At 48.5% G+C, this 22472-nt stretch overlaps 1 protein-coding gene across 1 annotated transcript; it reads right to left on the reverse strand.

Moving 5' to 3' along the window:
* Nucleotides 1-8890: 8890 nt before the first annotated feature.
* Nucleotides 8891-17416, reverse strand: foxh1 (forkhead box H1). The gene is made up of 4 exons (XM_066688913.1): nt 17308-17416; nt 13606-14214; nt 11751-11855; nt 8891-11632 (listed from the first exon to the last, which is right to left on the reverse strand). Exons 2-4 carry the CDS (start codon nt 14098-14100, stop codon nt 10673-10675), a joined length of 1560 nt encoding a protein of 519 aa, XP_066545010.1. The 5' UTR covers nt 14101-14214; nt 17308-17416; the 3' UTR covers nt 8891-10672.
* Between the last annotated feature and the right edge of the window lie 5056 nt (nt 17417-22472).

The raw sequence follows: 22472 nt of genomic DNA on the forward strand, positions 1-22472 counted from the left end.
ATGAAATTAAATATATTTGTAAAAACAAACAAAACAAAACAAATAAATAAAAATATATATATATATCTAAAAAACATCATACATACATCATAATTCTGACCCAAAAAATACCAGTCTCACAGTCGTGCGCCTAAACCAGTGCGTAGTGCCGCGCTGTGGAGCCGCTCCGGAGCCCGGCTAAAGGCGCTGCTGTGGATCTGCATTGTGACGCGGGAGAAGCGGGTTCGAGTCCCCGCCGCGGCCAGACCCCGAGTCGTTACATTATGAATATATGATATAGCCTCCCTATATGTGTTCCAAAATAGATTGTATAAAGCCTAAAATTAATGCAATACAGTACATTGTAGCACTTAATTTAACACCCCCTTTATCTATAGATACCGTGCGGGCGAGCAGATTTGTCTCTCTAAATTTTCCCGAATAAAAACAAACAAAATACAATATGGAAACTACTGAGTTTTAATTTCCATTGAAACACGTCTGTCCGCCATCGCTCTGCGTCTGACTTCCGACCACTTTCTATGGCAACATTGTAAAAGCGGACAGTCTGCATCTTCATCTTCATCACTGCTATTTTTTAGGTATATTATATGTTTTTTTACAAATATATTTAATTTCATGCAGTTACACGGTTTCACATTATGGAGGACTATCCATACTGAAATTTAAAATAAATACACAGATAAAATAAACACATAATTAAACAAAAACATGGACATTTGTTTATTTATTTCAACATTTATTTATTAATTCATTAGTTTCAACATGTATATATTTATTTCCCATTTGTCTCAGTGCGCTTCTACATTTCGTAGAGTCCCTTGTATTTCTTTTTTTTCAATGAGACCAAATATTGAACTCTGTGCCAGTGCGCGTATTGTCCTATCCAGTGCACATGATCATCTTCATAATCATCATCATCATTATTATTATTATTATTATTATTATTATTATTATTATTATTATTATTATTTCTTGGCAGACGCCCTTATCCAGGCCGACTTACAACATAAGTGCAAACAAAGTGCAAAACTACAGTTAAGTAAAAGGCATCAATCATTACAAATTCAATTTAACTAAAACATAGCAATTCAAAATATAATACATTTTACAACTTACAATTGACACAGGCAAGTACAGTAAGCGAGGTCCTACATCCTGGACAGTAAAAGCTAAGTGCTGTCAAGATGTAGGGTCACAGTCAGGGGCTACGGGAAAGGGAGCAAGGAGGAAAACAATCAAGAACGCGAGAAGCATAATAAAACTGTGAAGTGCTGTCTAGCAGGGATAGAGGACTAATATTACAAGTGCTGTCGGAAGAGATGCGTCTTGAGTAAGAGCCGGAATGAGGTCAAGGACTCGCTGTTTTGACTTCGGTGGGCAGGTCGTTCCACCACTTAGGGCCCAGGGATGAGAAGGAGCGGCTCTGGAGGAAGGAGAGTGGAGAGGAGGCAGAGTTAGTCTTCTGGCACTGGAGGAGCGCAGTGGTCTGGAGGGGATGTATGGAGAGACGAGTGACTGAAGGTAGCTTGGTGCAGTGTGGTCGAGACAGCGGTAGGTGAGGGTCAAAGTCTTGAACTGAATGCGTGCCGCTATCGGGAGCCAGTGGAGGGAGCGGAGCAGTGGAGTAGTGTGTGTGAATCGGGGCAGAGAGAATACCAGACGAGCCGCAGAGTTCTGGATGAGCTGGAGCTGGAGCTGGTAGTAGATGCAGGCAGGCCGGCCAGGAGGGAGTTGCAGTATCCAGGCGGGAGAGGACCAGTGACTGGACGAGTAGTAGTCGAGTAGTCGGTGAGGAAGAGACGGATCCGGCGTATGTTGCTCAGGAAGAATCTACAGGTGCGTGTCAGTGTGGTGATGTGCTGGGTGTAGGAGAGCGCAGGGTCGAGGGTGACTCCTAGATTTTTAGCGGAAGAAGAAGGAGAGAGTGTGGTGGATTCCAAGGGGATCGAGATGGGGAGGTCAGCAGAAGGTGAGGAAGAGTGGGGGAAAAACAGGAGATCCGATTTGGAGAGGTTGGGTTTGAGGTGGTGTGAGTGCATCCAGGCGGAAATAACAGACAAGCAGGAAGAGATGTGAGAGGGGATGAGAGGGTCAGAAGAGGGAAAAGACAGGAAGATCTGGGCATCATCAGCGTAGAAGTGGTTAATCTTCATCTTCATAATCATGTTAATAATCATGTTCATAATCATCTTCATGTTGATCTTCATGTTCATGTTCATCTTCATGTTCATAATCACGTTCATCTTAATTTTGGCACTGATCACCCTCTATTCAGGGGTGCTCTTTCCCAGTGCTTATCATTATTATTATGGTGCTGTAGCGGGTTCCTCAGTGTCTGACTCGCAGCCTGTCTCTCTCTCTCGCCTCTGTGCTATTTACATTTCTCAGTGCGCTTTTAAATGTGACAAACAGAGGGTGATCAGTGCCAAAATTAAGATGAACGTGATTATGAACATGAAGATGATTATGAAGATGAACAAACTCTTCTCCACCTTCTCCTCCCTCCTTGCCCCCCTCCCCCTCCCCCTCCTCCTCCTCCTCCTCCTCCCCCATCTCTCACTGCTGATGATGTCCCAACACTCACTCCTTGATCCTCAGCAATCCGGCTTCCGCACAGCTCACTCCACTGAGACGACTCTCCTGGCTGTCACTGACTCCCTCAACCGTGCTCGGGCGGCCTCCCTCTCCTCAGTCCTCATCCTCCTTGACCTCTCTGCAGCATTTGACACCGTTGATCACTCCATCCTCCTCTCCTGCCTCGCTGACCTTGGGATCTCTGGGACTGCTCTCACCTGGTTCTCCTCCTACCTCAGCGACCAGACCTACCAAGTGACATGGTGAGGCTCCTCATCCACCCCCCAACCTCTCCTCACAGGCGTTCCCCAAGGCTCCGTCCTGGGCCCGCTCCTGTTCTCTCTCTACACTCGCTCCCTGGGCCCCCTCATCGCTTCCCATGGTTTCTACTACCACTTCTACGCTGATGATGCCCAGATCTTCCTGTCTTTTCCCTCTTCTGACCCTCTCATCCCCTCTCGCATCTCTTCCTGCTTGTCTGCTATTTCCGCCTGGATGCACTCACCCCACCTCAAGCTCAACCTCTCCAAATCGGATCTCCTGTTTTTCCCCCACTCTTCCTCACCTTCTGCTGACCTCCCCATCTCGATCCCCTTGGAATCCACCACATTCTCTCCTTCTTCTTCCGCTAAAAATCTAGGAGTGACCCTCGATCCTGCGCTCTCCTACACCCAGCACATCACCACGCTGACGCGCACCTGTAGATTCTTCCTGAGCAACATACGCCTGATCCGTCCCTTCCTCACCGACTACTCGACTCAGCTGCTCGTCCAGTCACTGGTCCTCTCCCGCCTGGATACTGCAACTCCCTCCTGGCCGGCCTGCCTGCAACTACTACCCGCCGCTCCAGCTCATCCAGAACTCTGCGGCTCGTCTGGTATTCTCTCTGCCACGATTCACACACGCTACTCCACTGCTCCGCTCCCTCCACTGGCTCCCGATAGCGGCACGCATTCAGTTCAAGACATTGACCCTCACCTACCGCTGTCTCGACCACACTGCACCAAGATACCTTCAGACACTCATCTCTCCATACATCCCCTCCAGACCACTGCGCTCCTCCAGTGCCAGAAGACTAACTCTGCCTCCTCTCCACTCTCCTTCCTCCAGAGCCGCTCCTTCTCATCTCTGGCCCCTAAATGGTGGAACGACCTGCCCACTGAAGTCAAAACAGCAGAGTCCTTGACCTCATTCCGGCGTTTACTCAAGACGCATCTCTTCCGACAGCACTTGTAATATTAGTCCTCTATCCCTGCTAGATAGCACTTCAGTTTTATTATGCTTCTCACGTTCTTGATTGTTTTCCTCCTTGCTCCCTTTCCCGTAGCCCCTGACTGTGACCCTACATCTTGACAGCACTTAGCTTCACCGTCCAGGATGTAGGACCTCACTTACTGTACTTGTATTATTGTAAAATGTATTATTTTGAATTGCTATGTTTTAGCTAAATTGAATTTGTAATGATGATGCCTTGTACTTCACTGTATTTTTGCACTTATGTTGTAAGTCGCCCTGGATAAGGACATCTGCCAAGAAATAAAAATAATAATAATAATGAAGATGATTATGAAGATGAACATGAAGATGATTATGAGCGAGTAGATGTCCTGCCTGGATGGTGCAGGGGGCAGGGTTGTAGACAGCAATGGCTGCCCACCTCAGTAGCTTTATTGTGCAGCTCGGCCGTGTACTGCGAAACGTAGTTCTGCCCAACCTGATGTAGATGCTGGGAGAAGCCTCCCGCAATTGAGCCGGTCAGAAAGTCTGGCCAAGCCCCCTGTGCGCCAAAGTCATGTATAGCTGGCGTACTCTGGCACAGCCCCCTAGAACACAAGAACACAAGGACGTTTACAAGCGAGAGGATATGGCAAGCCAAATTATGTTTTAGAGATATCTGTAAATGCATTTAAAGATATCTTCAAATATTTAAAAATATCTTCAAATATTTAAAGATATCTTCAAATATTTATAGATATCTCTAAAACATTTAAAGATATCTATAAATGATTTAGAGATATCTGCAAACGGTTTAGAGATATCTAAATAAGGTCCTTTTTAAAGATATCTCTAAATGATTTGTAGATATCTCTAAATCATTTAGAGATATCTGCAAATCATTTAGAGATATCTTCAAATAACATCCTGTTCATTTAGAGATATCTCTAAATGATTAGAAGATAGCCCATAAGAGAGATGGTGTGCAGCCAAAACCTAGGAGAGTTGAGACCTTAGAGCAGGACAGTGTAGAGAACTGCTGGGTTACAGTAGGTCGTAACCGCAGAAAAGGGTGTGCACAACCCCTAGAGACACCCCAAGAGCTTGAATTGCCCAACAGGTTCCAAATGCTGGACACCGAGTTGGACAGTGACAGCTCAGAGGGTGATGGGAGGGCAGTTGAGCACCAGAGCACTGTGGTGCCCACTCCCCCCCAGAAGAAGTAGGTAGTTATAGTAGGAGACTCAATTCTTAGAGGTGTAGATCACACAGTGTGTTCTAGTGACAAGGAGACCCGCATGGTATCTTGCCTGCCTGGTGCTCAGGTTGCAGATCTCCCTAAACTAGTAGACGGGCTACTGGCCAAAGCCGGGAGTAATCCACTGGTCATGGTCCACATTGGAACCAATGACATAGGAAAAGGTAGGACAGAGGTTCTGCAAGAAAAATTTAAAGAGTTAGGAACAAAACTAAAGAGCAGAACCTCCACGGTAGTTTTCTCTGAAATAATTCCGGTACCACGTGCCACGGGCCAGGGAGACAGGCAGAGATTAGAAAGTTTAACACGTGGTTGAAATCCTGGTGTAGGAAAGAGGGTTTTAGGTTTATGGAGCATTGGTCTTTCTTCTGGGATAGATGGGACCTGTACAGACTGGACGGTCTACATCTAAACAGAAGGGGGCTAATGCATTGGGAGAGCGTATGTGCAGTGAAATTGAGAATCATTTAAACTAGGAATCAGGGGGGCAGGGAGCTCTGACAATGGGAGATGTTCCTCTAAGGAAAGAAAACCAAGGGAAACTGCCAGTAGGAAAGTCCTGAAATGTTTGTACCTCAATGCCAGGAGTATAAGGAACAAGATGTTAGACTTAGAAGCCACAGTGCTGGCGAGTGACTATGATGTTGTAGGAGTGACAGAAACATGGCTTACAGAAAATGATGGGGATGAATACAAGTTGGAAGGAAACACACAGTTTAGGAGAGACAGGCAACATCGAAGAGGGGGTGGGGTAGCATTATATGTGAAAAATGACATTGAGGCAGAAGAACTAAAATTAGATCCCAGTAACGGAACAGAATCTTTGTGGGTGAAACTTTTGAACAAGAGATCTGGAGGATTAGTGGTAGGAGTGTTACAGGCCACCAAACTCACATATTCAGAAAGATGCTGCATTGTACAGTGTAATCAGGACTGCATGTAGCAAGGATGTGGCTGTTATAATGGGGGATTTCAATTTCCCAAACATTGACTGGGAAAGCCCAGTGGGGACGACAGAGGCAGAAATAGAAATGGTTGAGATAGTAAATGACTGCTTTCTAACTCAATTTGTCAGGGAACCAACCAGAGAGAGTGCATGTATTGACTTGATCTTTTCAAATGACCAAGATAGAGTCAGGGGGACACTAGTTAGAGAACCAATGGCAAACTGTGATCACAATATGGTTAGCTTTGAGGCATTCTTTCAAAAAACAAGGTCCAAGTCTAAAACAATGGTCTACAATTTTAGAAAAGCAAACCTTGAAGGTATGAGACAGCACTTAGAAGAGGTAGACTGGAGCACACTGGATACAGAGTCAGTTGAAAATGGATGGGTATATTTTAAGAATATACTACTTGAGGCTCAGGAGCAATTTGTACCAAAACTTAGCAAATTGAGGAACAAAAAACATTGGCCAAAATGGTTTAATAGAGGTATGCAAAAAAATATCAAGAGGAAGAAAATGTTGTATAGGGCATACAAAACGGATGGAGACAAAACAAAATACATAGAATATGTTGAGCTGCAAAGAGATCTTAAGAAAGGGATCAGGAAAGCAAAGAGGGAAATAGAAAGAAACATAGCTCTTGGAGCTAAAACTAATGCAAAGAGCTTTTTTCAATATTACAACAGCAAGCGGTCAATAAAGGAGGAAGTAAAACAGATAAAGTGCAAAAATGGAGGTATCTTGGAAAACGAATAAGATGTGGCAAATGTTCTAAATGAGTATTTCACAGAGGTTTTTACAAAAGAAAAGACAGATAACATGCCACAGGTTAACTATCAGTCCAGTCAAACCCTAAGAGAGATCAGGATAAATGAGGAGGAGGTACTAAAGGGACTAGCAGAATTAAAAACAAACAAATCACCTGGGCCAGATGGGATATTTCCAACAGTACTTAAAGAAATGAGGGAAATTATTTATAGGCCACTAACTCAATTATTCCAAATGACACTTAGAACAGGGGATGTGCCGACTGACTGGAAGACAGCAAATGTCATACCAATCCACAAGAAAGGGGACAAAACTGAGCCAGGAAATTACAGACCAATCAGTTTCACCTGCATCACCTGTGAAATGTTGGAGAAAATGATTAGACAGAAAATAGAGGAGCATCTTAATGAAAACCATATTCTTGGAGATAAACATGGGTTTAGACGAGGCAGATCATGTCTTTTTTGAACATGCAACTGCAGCTGTAGATCATGTGAAAGCAAATGATATGATATACTTAGATTTCCAAAAAGCTTTTGATAAGGTTCCACACCAAAGACTGATCCTCAGATTGGAAGCTGTAGGCATTCAGGGTAATGTAAGTAGATGGATTATGAACTGGTTGATGTCTAGGAAACAGAGGGTGTCGTTTAGAGGAGTCGGTTCTAACTGGAGTGAGGTTGTTAGTGGAGATCCACAGGGATCAGTACTAGGGCCTGTGCTTTTTCTAATCTATATTCATGATCTGGACTCTGGGATAGTTAGCAAACTTGTCAAATGTGCAGATGATACTAAAATAGGTGGCTCAGCAGATACCATCTCGGCAGCACAGGCTATTCAAAGGGACTTAGATAATATTCAGTTGTGGGCCGAAACCTGGTAGATGAAATTCAATGTGGACAAGTGCAAGGAAATACATGCAGGTAACAGAAATGTCCACTATAATTACACTATGGGAGGAATAGAACTAGATGAAGTAATGCATGAGAAAGACCTAGGAGTCTATGTGGACTCCTCACTTTCTCCATCCAAACAATGTGGGAAACAATAAAAAAGGCAAACACAATGCTAGTGTATATTGTCAAAAGTGTAGAATTGAGAACAAGGGCAGTGATGTTCAGACTGTACAATGCACTAGTTAGAGCTCATCTGGATACTGTGGACAGTTCTGGGCTCCACACTTCAAGAAAGATATCGCTGCTCTAGAGGCAGTTCAGAGGAGACCAACCAGACTTATTCCAGGTCTGAAGGGAATGTCCTACTGAGAGACTGAGGAACTGAACCTTTTCACGCTGGAACAGAGGGGACTACGTGGGGACTTGATCCAAGTCTTCAAAATCATGAAAGGCATTGACCACGTCAAACCAGAGGAGCTTTTCCAGATCAGCAGGGACACACACACCCGGGGACACAAATGGAAATTGGGCTTCAAGGCATTCAAAACAGAAAACAGGAGACACTTCTTCACACAGAGAGGCGTCACAATCTGAACAAACTCCCTAGCGATGTGGTAGAAGCTGAAAGTTTGGGAACATTTAAAAATAGACTGGATAGGATCCTTGGATCACTTAGATATTAATGTACACCAAACGAGCACGATGGGGCGAATGGCCTCCTCTCGTTTGTAAACTTTCTTATAGTCTTCTCTAAATGAACAGGAAGTTATTTGCAGATATCTCTAAAGATATCTTCAGAACTGTCCACAGTATCCAGATGAGCTCTAACTAGTGCATTGTACAGTCTGAACATCACTGCCCTTGTGCTCAATTCTACACTTTTGACAATATACCCTAGCATTGTGTTTGCCTTTTTTATTGCTTCCCACATTGTTTGGATGGAGAAAGTGAGGAGTCCACATAGACTCCTAGGTCTTTCTCATGCATTACTTCATCTAGTTCTATTCCTCCCATAGTGTAATTATAGTGTGCCCATCTTGCTTCTCTGGCTTCTTTCGACGGAGCAGTTAGAGCAAGAAACAGATTAGTGGTTTTGAACCTCTGCAGTGTTTGTTCATGCGAAAGCCTATACTGACCGGAAGGGCAAAACCAGATTATTAATCCATTTGGACCTTCACACTCCTACACATCTGAAACCGAGCGATTCTGCCACACATCACACACAGGACTGCTGTTTTGTGTCTTTTTTATTATCAAAAATACAGTTCTGGTTTAAAAGGCACACAGCTTTCAAGTTTTTCAGCAGCACAGGTTTATGGACATCTTAAAAAAAAATGAAGAATTTATAAAACAAATTGCACATTCTGGCCCAAATCCTTGAAGATCCCCGAGATCTCAGACCTTCTCCAAGAGGTGAAAAATAAATTTTAAATACAGGAGAGATTTAAGACAAAACAAACATTTGGTGGCAGTGGGTCACCCCATCTCTCCCCCGACTGGGGAGAAGGGGTCAGCCTCCCTGGTCACTGCAGTGTCACAGTACAATCACTCGATAATATCCCACTGACCGGCCCCCCACCCCCACACCCCCACACCTGCCAATCACACTCCCACTCCAGCTCTCTCTCCCTCCCCGACTCAACCACCTTCTCCCCTCCCTGTCACTCACATCACACCAGGAAGTATAAAACAATTAGAGATTGAAATAAAAGGATATATATCTAGGACTAAACATAACAAGTACATTTTTCCTGGATAGCTCTGGATGCAGATGGCCAGGATATTACAGCTCTGGAGGATTTCTTTCAACCCATTCTGGGTCAGAGCCACCAGTACCCTCACACAGCACTAGCCTGCCCCCCTGTGGTCACTGATTTATATTTAGACAGTCTAACTGGACTGGGGTGTCCTGAAGACAACCTGAACAAACCTGTAGAACGGGATCTGAAACCATGAACACCACCAGGCCATTGACTTAACGAGTGCCACAGGGACATCGACAGGCGCCAGGAAGCCGACCCCGGGGATTGGGTCTGTGCGGCGAAAGGGACCAGAACACGTTTACCTCACTCGTTGGAAGATGGGGGGGTAGGTCCCACAGCGAGGCCGTGGCTGGCTGACCAGGCTCACTGCTGGGGCCATGGAGGGGGACAGCAGTTGGGGTCACCAAGACTGCAGCCCAGTGCTGGACAACAGAGAGAGCAGGTAGAGAATATGGGGCCCAGGAGTCGAGTAGTCAGCCAGGGACACACACACACCTGGCTGCACTCTCTGTACGGACACTGACGCACAACCAGCTACCACCTGTGCTGATGCACTGCAGGTACACACTGTTATTCAGACTGCTGATTAATCACAGCAGACTAGGGGCTGCACTGGCACAGACACCCAACCTGCCCCCCACCCATCACTCCCTCCTGTAAACTCCCCGTCTCCATCACCCCGTTCTCCCAGTGCAGAGACTCGAGGCCACTGCAGAGACCCCAGGGTGGTCCCAGGCCCCGAGGCCACCAACACATCCACTCAAATGCTCCCACACCCATTCACACGTCACTCACACTCCTACAACCTCCCACTTGATCCCAGTCACAGCCCAGCCGAGACAATGCAACACAAGCAGCAACTCGAGCTCTGCCCATCAGACTTGCACAAGTTGTATATACTCCCTCCCCCCCCCATAGAAAGTCTCTAAAACAGGCTTAAAATGTTCTCTATAAAACAGTAAAGCCCAGAGCGGGCCGGGACCAGCAAGGACGTCCTGGGGATGCAAATTCATTTCATCCAGGAGTCTGCCAGTCCCACACAACACACACAGACTGGAATAGAAACAAAGCAACAACAAATAATGCAGATCAAGAGCAATAATAAAATAGTGCAGATGACTGTTTGGTCCGAGTCAGTGCAACAGTCTTTGGCTCGTCGATTGTGTCCCCCAGTGGAGACGCCCTGATCAGGTCAGACAGACAGGATATTTACACACAGACGGGGGCTGGGGGCCCGGGAATGGGGGCTTAGTAGGGCGAGTAGTGGGCGAGGTGGGGCAGCTGTGCATGGGCGGGGGGCTGCTCGGGGTGGCCCATGGCGTCGAACACGCTCTTGTTGGGGGGCACAGACTGCAGTAGGGAGTCCAGGTCCACGAGGAGTGGCGACGGCTGCAGGGACACCCCCCCCCGGGGCAGCAGGGGCCAGTAGGCAGGGCTGAAGAAGGCCGGGGGGCCAGAGTGGGGCGGGGGGGGCCCGGCGGGGGGACCACGGAAGCTATAGAAGGGCAGCCCCCCCAGCGGCAGGAAGGAGCCCCCCCCGCTGAAACACATGCTGGGAGGGGCCACGGCATTGGGGGGGGCGAACTTGGTGTAGGAGGTGGGCAGCTCCCAGGGCGCGGGGGGGGGCCTGCGTGACTTGTGGAGGGGCCTGCCATCCTCATACCCCCCCCCACCCCCCTCCTCAGAGTCCGAGCTGGCCTCCCCCCCCTCCAGTTGGCGCTTCCCAGGACGGGCCCCCCGGCAGTCGTCCTCTGAGGACGAGGAGGAGGGTGGGCTGGTGGAGCTGGCTGAGGTGCTGTGGGCGGAGGAGGAGTAACGCGGCCGGGGGGGGGGCGGCGCCGCGGGGGGGGCCCTCCCAGTCGCCACGGCACACGGCTCCCAGCCCCCTCCAGGCGGCCCAGGCTCCCCCGCGGCACTGGCGGGGTGCAGGCTGTGCAGCAGGGCGTCAATGGCAAAGGGTGAGTCCAACCGGGGCCGGTACAGCTCCCCGGGGGGAGGCGGTGGAGGGGGTACCACAGCGGGGGGGGGCACGGGGCCAGCAGGGGGGGCGCCCTGCAGGATATAGGGCGCCAGGTCATGGGCAAACAGCGCCTCCTCCTGGCGGGACACGGCCGTGTTCTGGCGCTTCAGCAGGTCCAGCGGCACGCGGCCCACGTCCACCGCCCAAAAGTTGCCCTTGCCCTGCGGCTTCCCCGGGTCCTTGAGCACCTGCAGGGGGAGAGAGGGAGAGGCGGTGAGTGGCTGCCACACACCGGGGTCCACCGAAGGACACCCCTCCTCCTGAGACAGACACAGAGACCACGACAAGGCGCAGGACCCCCCTCACCTTGACGAAGCAGTCATAGGACGAGAGGTTGTGGCGCACAGAGTCCCGCCAGCCCTTATAGTTGCCCTTGAAGAACGGGAACAGCGTGCTGATCTCCTTCAGGATCTGAGATGAACAGGGGGGGTAAATGATGTAAATTAGAACGAGGTTGGCAAAGCTTTTACAGAACAGGAACACATTCAAACACAAAGCAGCTGTCAGACACACAGTTTGCAGTGGAATCTGGCGGAGGGACCGGGCGACTCAGCTCTGTACGGGTTTGTCAATGTTCTCTATAAATGCATTGCAAGGTATCAACCACATCAAACCAGAGGAGCTTTTCCAGATCAGCAGGGACACACGCACCCGGGGACACAAATGGAAATTGGGCTTCAAGGCATTCGAGACAGAAAACAGGAGACACTTCTTCACACAGAGAGGCGTCACAATCTGAACAAACTCACCAGCGATGTGGCTGAAGAGACAATTTGGGAACATTCAAAAACAGACTGGATAGGATCCTTGATCACTTAGTTATTAATGGACACCAAACGAGCATGATGTGGTGGATGGGCTCCTCTCATTTGTAAACTTGTAATGCCTGTGCATTATCCAAGGGCTCCCCCACTGGTGATTTCAATCCAGGATCAGAGCGCATCTTTAGGACTATCTCAGGACACAGATTTATTTGTTCTCTCCCATTTCACTTTAAAGTTGTATGGCTATTGATTTTAAATGTAAATGCACATTGTAATATGGTGTCATTGTTGTACTGCATCTGAAAGGCACTATAAATAAAGGGCATTATCAGGACCTTTCATTTTTTGGGGGGAGGAGGTGTATATGTGTGTGTGTGTGTGGGGGGGGGCCTTCACCAAAACCTCAACTGAACTGATAATTTGCGTAATTTGACTTCTTCAAATTGTTCATCTGACAAACAGGATGAGAACTCAAGTGCCGAATATCATCTCGTACATCCCCTCCCCCCCCGTTTAAAATCATGTCAATCCCCCGCTGAGCTGCAGCGCCAGCAGCAGGACAGTTGGAGAGACACGGCTTTAGTCCCTGGACTCAGAATCACCCCCCCCCTCTCCGGACAGTCCTCTCAACCTGCTTCTCGGAGCTCAGTCGCCGCCGGAACCAAACTGACGACGTTCATTAGTTTACAAGCCAAACAATCACTAAAGTTTGAACAACGGAACGCTTGCGTTAAACTTTTTGGCAGATGTTTGAGCACATTAAAATCACATTTCGGATTGATCCTTAAACTGATCCCTGAGGACAGAGCGGCACAGGAGAATGGTTTTTTTTTTAGATTCCTGTTGCAAAAGCACTGGTTTAAACTGACTGCAACAGAGCGATCACACTCCCACAGCTTGGGCAACCTGTTGGCACCATGGTGCCCTTTATTTCCCTTCCTTTCATCTCCAGATGTGTTCATATGAGGGAGCCCAACTTAATCAAATGCAGCCGATATACCGAGAAAGTAAGTAATAATTGCCAAAGCACAAGAGTGTCATAGCGTCATAGTTCGAGTTAATTGTGTTCATTTTGTAGATCCGACAGAAACAAAGCCCAGTCCAACAGCACCCACTGGGCGGGCGGCGAGATGGCTCGCAGGAATAAAGTGAACGTTGTGGCCGGCCTGCGACACCTTCCACCGGCGGCTGGACCCAGACGCACCGGGCTGCAGGAGCCTCGCCGGGGTTAAGGACTATGCGCCCGGAGCCGCTCTCCATGCGCGACAGTGCCGAGACTGAACCGGCTCAGCAAGCGCAACAGCTATAGTAATACACAATAGCCGACACCATGGGCTCCCCAATCCCTCCACACCGCGATTCCCCTGGCACTGTCCCCGGGAGAAGTGTCGCCTTACCTGTGAGAGGGTGAGCTTCTTCTCCGGAGAGTTCTGGATGACCATGGCGATCATGGCGAGGTAGGAGTAGGGCGGCTTGGGGTAACGCTGGTAGTTCTTCTTCTTTCCGCCCTTGGGGTCTGCCTCCCCGTCCCAGTTCTGCTCCTGTCCACCGGCCCCTTCTTTCCAGGCAGCGAGATGGGGCACCGGGAAGGGCAGGGCACTGATGCCACTGGGCTCCAGGGGTCCCGACTTGTCCATGGGCGCCCTGGCCGGGGTGAGGGCCGCCGCCGCCTCGGTCGTCTTCTCTCCCCGGGGCTCGACCGGCCTGGGGCTGGAGAAGAAGCTCCACTGTGGAGCTGGGGACAACAAGGACACGCTGGCCAGCAGGTATTCCGGGCTGCGCTGCGGGTCGGTCACCGGGACCCAGTCAAGGTGAAGGTCAGAGCGCGGAGAGTGCAGGTAGGCGAGGGCGGGCGGCCCCTGCAGACTGCTGCCCTCCCAGTGCTTTGTCATGCTGATGCCCTGTGGCAGAGAGGGGTCCCCCGGCCCCCAGGGGCTGGGACAGGCAGGGGAGGAGGAGGAGGAGGTTGGTCCTTAACTCCGGCAGACTGCTGGCTCCGGCGGACTCTATTTGAAGAGCAAACAATTAACAATATCATGTCGGCCCTGCTGAGTAATCAGGCACAGAATGCAGGGCTATCTATCGAGGGATGAGTGATCACGACGGGGGGTGGGGACGTGTGCGTGTTAAACCCACTGTCCACCCCCACCCGACACAGAGCCCAGCTCCCCCAACACCAGCACGGCGCTGTCACGCAGGGAGATAGAAAGCCCCCCCCCCCCCACACACACACACACATTCCCATACACACCCCACGCATTGTTTGTCCTGCTAAGAATAACAGCGAAGAGATAAGAGGGGTGACGGGACAGGTTTAACACAGCCAGGGTACCGCAGCGGAGAGGCAGAGGGGGGTGGAAGAGAAAGTGAAAACAGTGAAATCATGAAAAAGCAGGAGAAACATGACATTAGAGAGAAAGTAAGGTAAATTGAGGGTGGGGGGTTAAAAACTATAGAAGCGAAGAGGATGTCCACAGATATGGAGGGGTGAACTTCTGGAGCGGGTGTGGCAAGTCGCCTGAGAAATACATTCAGCCCTAATTAACTAGAGAGTAAAATAGATGCACGGAGAGAGAGAGACTGCTTAAATTAACATGTGTAGACAGTTTAAATGGCTATTGGCAAATCGCTGTAGGTTATTTAACCCAGAGCAGCATTTCAGTTACGATCCAGAAAAGCTTCATTGGCACCACAGTTACAGGGGCGCAAAGCAGCAGATGTACAGTAAGTGTATCTAGGAGCGTATTCATTAGTTATTATCCATCGTGTATGCACGCAGAGGTCAGGCGCTCAATATCCGCGACATATGGGTCACATGGGGTGGCAAGAGTTCAGTAACGAGTGGGACCCAGTAATTCCTGTCGGCGATTGACAGACTTGTAAAGATCAAATAAAGGAAAGTGTCGTTTGTGATAAATGCGTCGTTTTATTTTTTAGGCTTCAAGACATCTGTTCCGACTGCGTTGGTTTCAGCAGCCTGCCCCCGGCCGGTCACTCTTTGTGGAAGCCGCGTCCTTACTCCCATGTGCTTGTGTGTGCGTAAACCTGACTTCTACCAAGCCCCCTCCCTGTACAGACCTGTCACCCAACGTTATCACATCTGTACTGCATTCATTAGGATGCATGACTGTTGTATTGACTGTACTTCTGCTTTAAAACGCTTCGTGCAAACTGTAAATCCGCCTGGATAATTTATTTAAAAAGAATCACTTTAATTCACTTGTCTTGTCCAGTCAGCTGTGAGATTGTAACGGGGACGGGCGGATGATACAGCTTTCAGACACACACGGAATCGCCCTGATCACTAAAAGGGTTTGTTTTCCTGTGAATGCCCGTCCGTGCCCGGGTCTGCGGGGCACCGTGGTGCTGCGGCTCTCCTCACTGCAGAGAAAGCACCGCACCGCCTTTGCCATGTGTACCCGAGACAGTCGCGGTGTTGGAGTGCTAATCCCTCAGGAGATTACACACACACTCGTTATGGGGACACTTATGTAAAAAACCTGAAGCTGTACACAGATGTTGTAATATAATAGCTACATTGCGAGAGAGGCAGCGTGGCGCCTCTCCAGCACCAGCCTTACTGTCCAGAGCCCAATGAGCCTTGCCCACCCCGGGTTTCACGCCCTCTGATCGCTGGAGTCGGGGGTTGGGCAGTTAATACTATAATCCCCCGGTGTAGAAGTGTCGCACACTGGGCGGCCCCTCTGCGCACTGAGTATAGCGCCTTTGTGCGGGTTAATGTGGTGTTAATGCTCCGGCGATCAGCTCAGCACGACGGCGATAGCGGTGCATTATACGCGTCCCTGTGAACGACGGCCAGGGACAGACAATGATGCTGGACGTGTCTCCCCCATAGCCCGACCGAAATAGCCTGCGGCACTGAAACCAACTGCTGGCTTCATTGTTGTTGCGGGAGCTGCGGGAGCTGCGGGAGAGCAGAGCCGGGCTCAGGACCGCATGCCCGGGGATGCTATTGCAAAGGATCATCTTTATTGTGTATTGATCGCTCGTTTTGTAAATGCTACAGGTATCAAGGCCTCGTCACCTCAATAATGAGGTCCTTGACGTTTATTTAACACTGTCCGTTGATACACAAACACACATGGCGACTGATGCTGCCTATAGCTAGTTGTACGACAGCAGCTCATGAAACTTATGTACTGTGCAAATCCGATGAAATTAATACTAGACACATCCACGACCAAGCGTCGCAGCAGCATTTGCCCGGTGAGAGAGAGAGGACGCGGGCGAATTCAATCCAGTTTGGGAATCTGTAGTAAACCATTAGAATATGGATTCGAGTAGCGGTTACAATATCCTTACACACCAATACTCCACAGTCGCCTATATCACGTTTATCAACTCTTTGAAATCCCACCCTGAACGATAGCATAATTGACCTGTAATGTATTAATTAGAAGTATTGATTACACAATGGCAGTGGAACCCATGGTCTAATCACCACTGCGCTGTTGAATAGCCTCTTTCCACACTGCACAGCAATGATCTGCAGGCCGTCTGACACAGAGGATGTGTTGTAGTTATCCATTATCCTGGGTTTAGTGTTGGGTTGATTCGAGGATGTTTGAAGACCTCGACACACACCCAGCGGCCTGCCATAGCCAATGTGATTACTTCAATTTACAATACGATCAATTAATTAGACATTAAGCCACCAGAAAACAGCTCGATACAGTCGGTCAGTATTCCGATCACTTGGAACAAAATACTTCACGTTAATCAGGAACCTCGCCTGCTGGTGTCGTTTCTCCATTTATACAATATTTAAATGCATTATAGTCACATGGATTCAATTGGAATTCGCGCTCTGCAAAGCTGGGATGCCACCCTCGGCTCGGCTCACGGACAAACGTGTTATTGAGATTTTCATTTTTGAAATATCACCTTTATTGACTCGAGTGGATTTGGACGTGCAACTATAATCCAAACATTGGCGTTATCCCTGCGCTGTCAGTGCTACCCTTGTGTAGAGGAATGCTCTGTAGGAAACGCATTGTTCGAGCCGCGCAAACTCAGAAGCGCAGATTCGCAGGTACGCTGTGCTGTGCGGACCTCGGCATCCGCACCCACTCACTCACCGTGCGGTTCAGCCCGAGTTAGAGTCCCTGTCTCCGGTGCGAGGTGAGCAGCTGAGGGGGAGGTCAACTCTCTCTGTCTGTCAGTGTCCGTCACGGAGTGCAGTCTAGGGCGGGGCAGGTGACCCTCTCACCTGAGATGGGCTTCTAATCACCTGACCGTGACCCCGGCCACCTGTTCCCCATTGGGGCAGGGCTGCCGTGACGTGGGGCGTGTCATGGGGGTGTGTGTGCCCCACTGTGATGTACAGTACAACACAACACAACACAAGACAATGCACTACAAACTTGTGTGCTGGAAGAAAGATTTGGAGTCGGCAGTTCTAATCAGATTTTATTACGTCCACGGGAAAAAAACAGCAGAGCACAGCAACAGAAAATATTAAACAAGTATAATGCTGTTTTTCCAAACTTTTAAAGGAAGTACAAAGCTTATATATCCATTCTGGGACATATCCCTCAAGGGTTTGACATTTTACAAACAGTGTCTGATTGGTCATCGAAATAACTGGTAGAGAAATATGCTGAACCCCAGAATATCTTTCCAGGGTTGGAGGAAAACAGAAATCATTTTGTGCATCTGTGCTTTGTGTGCTGTGACCCTGAAGTTTTCTCACAGTAACTATTAATTTGCCTGCATTCTTTCCAATTAATTATGAGAACCTGTTATTTTCTATCTTCTCAGTTACTGCTGTAAGTTTATCAGCAGCTTACATTCTACTTGTTTCTTATTAAAGTTTATTTGTTTCAAAATTTGTTTCATTGATGAGATGAGTGGGCTTATTTTAGAATGCCAATGAAATTACTGATTCTTTCTTCGTGCAGACAGATATCCGCTACTCTCCCGTGACCGCATTTGAACGATAGAATAAGCACTAATTGAAAGTGTACAACCCACTGTAGGCAAACTAAGGGCCAGATTAAATCAAAACTTTCACCCACCCGCTAATAGAAAACTACAAACCTGTACATCATAGCGGTTATATTTATGATTAGAAGAAAGTGCCATCTTACTAAAAATGAAACCACAACTGAGTACAGTTCTGTAGTTTTCTATTACCAGGTGGGTCAAAGTTTTGATTTAATCCGGCCCTAGGTCTCCTCAAAACCTGCTCATCCGATTGCATGTGAAGCAATGCAGATGTTTACGGAAACAAAATGACAATAGCCAATGAAGAAGCAATGTTCACATGAACAGATACTGTTTTATTGTTTCAAGTATTTTACATTACAAACTTAAAAACAATACATTTTTTAATTATTTTGATTTTTTTAAATTCAATTCTAAAATCATTATTAAAACAAAGTGATTATAAACTAATAATACAAAGTGAATCCTAACAAAATGCATTATAGCAATCAAAACAATTAAATGTGCTAAGATGGCAAACTGTCAAAAGAACAACAATTAAACAAAACAGTCTAATACATTCAAATTAACTGGAAATTGATCCAATAAAACAAAACATCAAAGGACCAAAAACAAAAGAGTGTGATGCATTTCAAAAGAAATAAGAACGGTCAATGCATTTGACAAAAGAACAAAACAAAATCACTGATTTTAAACAATTAACTTCATTAAATGCAATTAAAATTATTTTTAAATACATTCATTTATCAATAAAGGATTAAAAGCACTTGGACTTGGGCTCCAGCAGGGGGAGTATCTGTCCTCAGAGGTGGGGTCCCATCATGGGATCCTGAGCTCCCCCAGATCTTGGATTTTCCAGTTCCTGAAAGGCTTCCTCCTTGCCCCTCTGGTGGATCTCCAGATTGACATGGTCTCTCACTAGCACCATGCCCCTCCGTGTGATGACTTTCAGGTCCAGCTCCTGCTTATTGAACAGACAGATGTTCCATCCCTCTCACAGGGCCTGTTACACCGCGCAGACGACACACCACCAGCACCTCAGAGATGTAGATGTCAAGCCTCCGGCCGGTCCATAAAGGATCTGCTGGGCAGTCGTCTGCACAGGTATGGCAAACCTGTGGAGGAACAGACAGAACAAGAGCCAGACCCTGCAAGCGGAGGGGCAGTCCTTAAAAATATGAGCCTATGTCTCCCTTCCCAGGCAGCCCTTGTAGGGGCAGGTGTCAAACAGGGCCAGACCCCTTCTGTACATGAACATTCGGGTGGGGAGACACCAACTCACGGCCATCCAGGAGACATCTTTCTGCGTATTTGTGAGGCAAACATGCGTAGCGTTAGCCCAGATATTCCGGCAGGTTTCGGGAGGGGAATCTTCTATTCTGCTGGTCTCCTGGGTAGATCTTATTATTATTATTATTATTTTTATTTCTTGGCAGACGCCCTTATCCAGGCCGACTTACAACATAAGTGCAAAAATACAGAGAAGTACAAGGCATCAATCATTACAAATTCAACAATTCAAACATAGCAATTCAAAATAATACATTTTACAAATTCCAATTCCAATTTACACAAGTACAGTAAGAGACTTCCTACATCCTGGACGGTGAAAGCTAAGTGCTGTCAAGATGTAGGGTCACAGACTAGGGCTACGGGGAAGGGAGCAAGGAGGGAAACAATCAAGAACGTGAGGAGCATAATAAGCTGAAGTGCTATCTAGCAGGGATAGAGGACTAATATTACAAGTGCTGTCGGAAGAGATGCGTCTTGAGTAAGCGCCGGAATGAGGTCAAGGACTCTGCTGTTTTGACTTCGGCGGGCAGGTCGTTCCACCATTTAGGGGCCAGAGATGAGGAGGAGCGGCTCTGGAGGAAGGAGAGTGGAGAGGAGGCAGAGTTAGTCTTCTGGCACTGGAGGAGCGCAGTGGTCTGGAGGGGATGTATGGAGAGACGAGGGACTGAAGGTAGCTTGGTGCAGTGTGGTCGAGACAGCGGTAGGTGAGGGTCAGTGTCTTGAACTGAATGCGTGCTGCTATCGGGAGCCAGTGGAGGGAGCGGAGCAGTGGAGTAGCGTGTGTGAATCGGGGCAGAGAGAATACCAGACGAGCCGCAGAGTTCTGGATGAGCTGGAGCGGCGGGTAGTAGATGCAGGCAGGCCGGCCAGGAGGGAGTTGCAGTAGTCCAGGCGGGAGAGGACCAGAGACTGGACGAGTAGCTGAGTTGAGTAGTCGGTGAGGAAGGGACGGATCCGGCGTATGTTGCTCAGGAAAAATCTGCAGGTGCGCGTCAGCGTGGCGATGTGCTGGGTGTAGGAGAGCGCAGGATCGAGGGTGACTCCTAGATTTTTAGCAGAAGTAGAAGGAGAGAGTGTGGTGGATTCCAAGGGGATCGAGATGGGGAGGTCAGCAGAAGGTGAGGAAGAGTGGGGGGAAAAGAGGAGATCTGATTTGGAGAGGTTGAGCTTGAGGTGGTGCGGTGCGAGTGCATCCAGGCGGAAATGGCAGACAAGCAGGAAGAGATGCGAGAGGGGATGGGAGGGTCAGAAGAGGGAAAAGACAGGAAGATCTGGGCATCATCAGCGTAGAAGTGGTAGGAGAAACCATGGGTAGCGATGAGGGGGCCCAGGGAGCGAGTGTAGAGACAGAACAGGAGCGGGCCCAGGATGGAGCCTTGGGGAACGCCTGTGAGGAGAGGTTGGGGGGTGGATGAGGAGCCTCGCCATGTCACTTGGTAGGACTGGTCACTGAGGTAGGAGGAGAACCAGGTGAGAGCAGTCCCAGAGATCCCAAGGTAAACGAGGCAGGAGAGGAGGATGGAGTGATCGACTTATCTGAATACAGATGGTCTTGTGGTCCCAGGAGACCAGCTTTGTGGAGGCCTACTTCAGGTGCGACGTCTCGGAGTGCCCTGTAGAACAGTGGGGGATCCCACGAGTGTGGCCTGGTGTTGTCCATGGCGCAGAGGCCGAGTGGTCTCAGGCGGCTGGCAAAGTAAAAGCGGTTCATGAAACTCACTTTCTTGCCAGCAGCCTGGATGTTCTTAACCACATATGCCAGCCCCTGCGCCTTAATGAGCAGCACAACGTCAGTGATGTTCACATATTATAGAATATTTGTTTTGGCTAATGCTAATGTTCAGACTGTCACGATGATGAACTTGCTGGGCTTTTTTAACTGTCCCTTTCTGTTCGGTGCCAGGGGTGTCTGCCTTCGGCCAATGGCCACAACCATAAAGTACAAAAATACAAAATGCTGTTATCAACTACATTATCAAGCAAACAGGACAGTTGTCATTAATTGAATATATACCGATCAGCCATAACATTATGACCACCTGTCTAATCTTGTGTAGGTCCCCCTTTTGCCGCCAAAACAGCCCTGACCCATCGAGGCATGGACTCCACTAGAGCTCTGAAGGTGTGCTGTGGTATCTGGCACCAAGACGTTTGCAGCAGATCCTTTAAGTCCTGTAAGTTGCGAGGTGGGGCCTCCATGGATCAGACTTGTTTGTCCAGCACATCCCACAGATGCTCGATTGGATTGAGATCTGGGGAATTTGGAGGCCAAGTCAACACCTTGAACTCGTGATTCATCAGACCAGGCCACCTTCTTCCATTGCTCCGTGGTCCAGTTCTGATGCTCACGTGCCCATTGTAGGCGCTTTCGGCAGTGGACAGGGGTCAGCATGGGCACCATGACTGGTCTGCAGCTACGCAGCCCCACACGCAACAAACTGCGATGCACTGTGTGTTCTGACACCTTTCTATCAGGACCAGCATTCACTTTTTCAGCAATTTGAGCTACAGTAGCTCGTCTGTTGGATCGGACCACACGGGCCAGCCTTCGCTTCCCATGTGCATCAATGAGCCTTGGCCGCCCATGACCCTGTCGCCGGTTCACCGCTTTTCCTTCCTTGGACACTTTTGATAGGTACTGACCACTGCAGACCGGGAACACCCCACAAGAGCTGCAGTTTTGGAGATGCTCTGACCCAGTCATCTAGCATCATAATTTGGCCCGTGTCAAAGTCGCTCAGATCCTTACGCTGCCCATTTTTCCTGATTCTAACACATCAACTTTGAGGGCAAAATGTTCACTTGCTGCCTAATATATCCCACCCACTGACAGGTGCCATGATAACGAGATTATCAGTGTTATTCACTTCACCTGTCAGTGCTCATAATGTTATGGCTGATCGGTGTATACATAGGCAAATATACATCGCCTCTATCTGAATATTCATGTTTTAATGTTTTGATGACTGTTTTACTTGCGGTGCACTCTGGGACCCTGAGCAAG

The sequence above is a fragment of the Amia ocellicauda genome, chromosome 2 (assembly GCF_036373705.1).
Source record: "Amia ocellicauda isolate fAmiCal2 chromosome 2, fAmiCal2.hap1, whole genome shotgun sequence".
NCBI lineage: Eukaryota > Metazoa > Chordata > Actinopteri > Amiiformes > Amiidae > Amia > Amia ocellicauda.